This window comes from Nyctereutes procyonoides, unplaced genomic scaffold, assembly GCF_905146905.1.
Source record: "Nyctereutes procyonoides isolate TBG_1078 unplaced genomic scaffold, NYPRO_anot_genome, whole genome shotgun sequence".
Classification (NCBI taxonomy): domain Eukaryota; kingdom Metazoa; phylum Chordata; class Mammalia; order Carnivora; family Canidae; genus Nyctereutes; species Nyctereutes procyonoides.
In genome coordinates, this window is record NW_026575041.1 from 180,213 (window position 1) to 183,822 (window position 3,610).

The 3,610-nt window shown below is 39.6% G+C and overlaps 1 protein-coding gene across 1 annotated transcript; it reads left to right on the top strand.

The window, feature by feature from the left end:
- Positions 1-2,210: 2,210 nt before the first annotated feature.
- Positions 2,211-3,113, top strand: LOC129506545 (olfactory receptor 51I2-like). Its single transcript, XM_055320309.1, has one exon. It carries the CDS (start codon positions 2,211-2,213, stop codon positions 3,111-3,113), a length of 903 nt encoding a protein of 300 aa, XP_055176284.1.
- Positions 3,114-3,610: the final 497 nt, after the last annotated feature.

Consider the following 3,610-nt stretch of genomic DNA (forward strand, 5'->3'; position numbering starts at 1 on the left):
TACTCTCAAATTTATGATTATAGCATTTTAACTAACCTGTTTGAATTTACATATCCTCTATTCCTACCCTTAAAGTTTTGCTTCCCAAATGCATTAAAATAATGACTCAAATGATGCGCCCTATACTTTTCTGCAACTCTCCATACACACTGATCCATTCTTTGTGGTCTAGTGGTCTTAAAAGATTCTAGGATAAGTGACTTTTTTTCATTTTAAGATTTATTACTTTTATCAGAACACTTGTATAGGTTTGCTTATCCTTGCAATATAATTATCATACCTAAATACTCTAAATTTGCTTATTAGTATTTATTTCTTAGTATATGACAAGCACTTAAATGTAGACAGGTTTTCTTTCATTTTTCAGAAAAAAACTTTATATTTTAACATCTTTCTGGTTTTTGTTTTTATTTTACTTTTCTTCAGGAATATCTATTATGTTTAAAATTTCACTGTTTTACATGTCTATTCTTTTTATTTAAAACCAATTTGCCAACATATAGTATAACACCGAGGGCTCATCCCATCAAGAGCCCTCCTCAGTGCCCGTCATCCAGCTCTATTATAGTCTAATTACTTTTATCATTGTCTTCATTTTAGTTCATTATTCTCAGTTCTATTCTCTGAGTGTTTTAAACAGTAGTCCTTTTGTAATAAAAGTATTCTCTATTTTATACTAGCTTTTATTATTTTTCTCTTGTTATTTTCTTTGGTTTACTATTTTGATATTCGTTTTCTTTTTATTATCAACTCATTTCTATACCCTAATACCAAAAATTTTAGTTTGGTTCATGATTTCTTTCATTTATTTATTTACAAAATTTTTACCCAGAATTTTCCTCTTCTTCCTTAATAATTCCTTATCTCTTTCTCTTTTTAAAGATTTTATTTACTTATTCATGACAGACATAAAGAGAGGGGCAGAGACATAGGCAGAGGGAGAAGCAGGCTCCCTGCCCAGAGCTGATGTGGGTCTTGATCCCAGGACCCCCGGATCACACCCTGAGCCAAAGGCAGACCCTCAATCACTAAGCCACCCATACATCCCAATAATTCCTTATCTCAAAGAAAATTTTTACATATCTATAACAAGTTTTAACCCTTTTAATTTGACATAACATGTCTGCACAAATTCTATGTTGGAATTTTGCTGCTACGCATCTTTGAATGTGGTGAGCTCTACCACAGATTAATATTTGTTCAAAATAGTGTCTGAGAAAGAAGAAATGGAGGATGACAAAACTGACACTGTCAAAAATTTATTTCATTATATTCTCTTTTAAAATACTCTACTAGAATATGTGAAATCTGTTTTAAAAACCCAATTCTAAAAGCAATTCACCTGCCCCAAGGGAAACAAAAGGCCACTCTTTTTTTTATAGTTTTTTTAATTTTTAATTTTATTTATTTATGATAGGCACACAGTGAGAGAGAGAGAGAGAGAGGCAGAGACATAGGCAGAGGGAGAAGCAGGGTCTATGCACCGGGAGCCCGATGTGGGATTCGATCCCGGGTCTCCAGGATCGCACCCTGGGCCAAAGGCAGGCGCTAAACCGCTGCGCCACCCAGGGATCCCCCAAAAGTCCACTCTTACCTTGAGCTGATTACTGGCTAGCAATAGCATAACTGTATACCCAGGGTTCATATTAAAAGCCATTTTAGCTCACAGATTTATTTTTAGTGTTTTTTTAAAACTTTGCTTAAAGGTATTTCAGTAGCTTTTCCCCTTATGTCATTTGTTATTGACCTATCTCTAGAGGGTTATTTATTTATTTACTTGTTTATCTGGGAATTTAAAGGTGAATTCAAGAAAATAAAGATAACAAGCTCATGCTGTCAAGCCTTCAGGCTTCCACCACATGTTTGCAATTTATTTCCATCAGACCATGTTTCTACAGCGTTTCTGATGAGACCTTTTAGGATCATCACATATTCTTAAAGAAAGCTCTGCTTTCTTCAATACATGAAGAAATCAGTGTTTTACACTATAAAATGACACTTGTAGTCAACAGATTTAAATTATAGTTATTCTCTACTTGGCTTTTAGATGAATACATTTCTAAATCCCTTCACATTTCGTATTTTCTAATATGTAGGAACCCATGTCACCTAATATCAGAGCTGGTATATTTTCCAATGATTTTATCCTTATTTTTCTTCCCAGATTGAAGAGGTCACATGCTTCTGGAGACCTCAACTGCTTTCCAAAGATGCTCCTTTCCCACTCCTATGTCAACATCTCCTTCTTCCAGCCACATGCCTTCCTGATGATTGGCATCCCAGGGCTGGAGGCTGCTCATGGATGGATCTCCATCCCCTTCTCTTTCATGTACACTGTGGCCCTCACTGGAAACTGCCTGATTCTCCTGGCTGTGAGGAGAACTCCCAGCTTGCACCAGCCCATGTACTACTTCCTGTCCATGCTGGCCCTCACTGATGTGGGCCTCACTCTGTCCACACTGCCCACCACCCTGGCTGTGCTCTGGTTTGATTATAGGCACATCGGCTTCAATGCCTGCCTGGTCCAGATGTTCTTCCTCCACTCCTTCTCTGTGGTGGAGTCATCAGTGCTCCTGGCCATGTCATTTGACCGCTTTGTGGCCATCTCCAACCCTCTTCGCTATGCAGCTACCCTCACCAATAATGTCATTATTAGGATTGGGCTGGCCATTATGGCTAGGGCCACTGTATCCCTCTTTCCAGGGCCCTTCTTATTGAAGCGACTGAACTTTTGCCCTGACAAGATCCTCCTGTCCCATTCCTTCTGTTTCCATGCAGATGTCATGAAACGGGCTTGTGATGACATTACTGTCAACATCCTTTATGGGTTATATGTAGTTTTATCCACAGTAGGTGTAGACTCTTTGTTTATTGTCCTGTCCTATACCCTTATTCTGCATACAGTGATGGGTCTGGCCTCTCCCAGGGAGCGTGTCCGAGCCCTCAACACATGTGTGTCTCATATATTAGCTGTTCTGATTTTCTACATCCCAGTCATAGGAGTGTCAATGATCCACCGTTTTGGGAGGCACCTGCCTCACATTGTACATGCTCTGGTTGCCTATGTGTACCTGGTGGTGCCCCTGTGCTCAACCCCATCATCTACAGTGTGAAATCCAAGCCCATTAGGGAGGCTATGCTCAGACTGCTGAGAGAGAAGAGGAAAGGCTGATGAAACCAAGAAATAACCACAGAATCTGAGGAAAAACATGGCCAGTCTTATGTCCAGAAAGCCCTTACTCAGATACCTGACCAAGACACATTGTCAAGAGTATGACAAGCAAATAGATCCCCTCAGACTGATGGGTGGCAGTCTTCTTTTTTTTTTCTAAAATTTTATTTATTTATTCGTAAGAGACATGGAGAGAGAGAGGCAGAGACATAGGCAGAGGGAGAAGACAGGCTCCCTGCAAGGAGTCTGATGTGGAACTCAAACCCAGGGTCCTGGGATCACACCTTGAGCCAAAGGCAGATGCTCAACCACTCAGCCACCCAGGTGTCCCAGCGGCAAATAGTCTTGATTCTTTCCTGCACTCATGCACTTCATCTTTTTAATTCAGTATTTACCTGTGTGAGATAGTCTGTGCTCACTACTAGAGATAGTAAAATG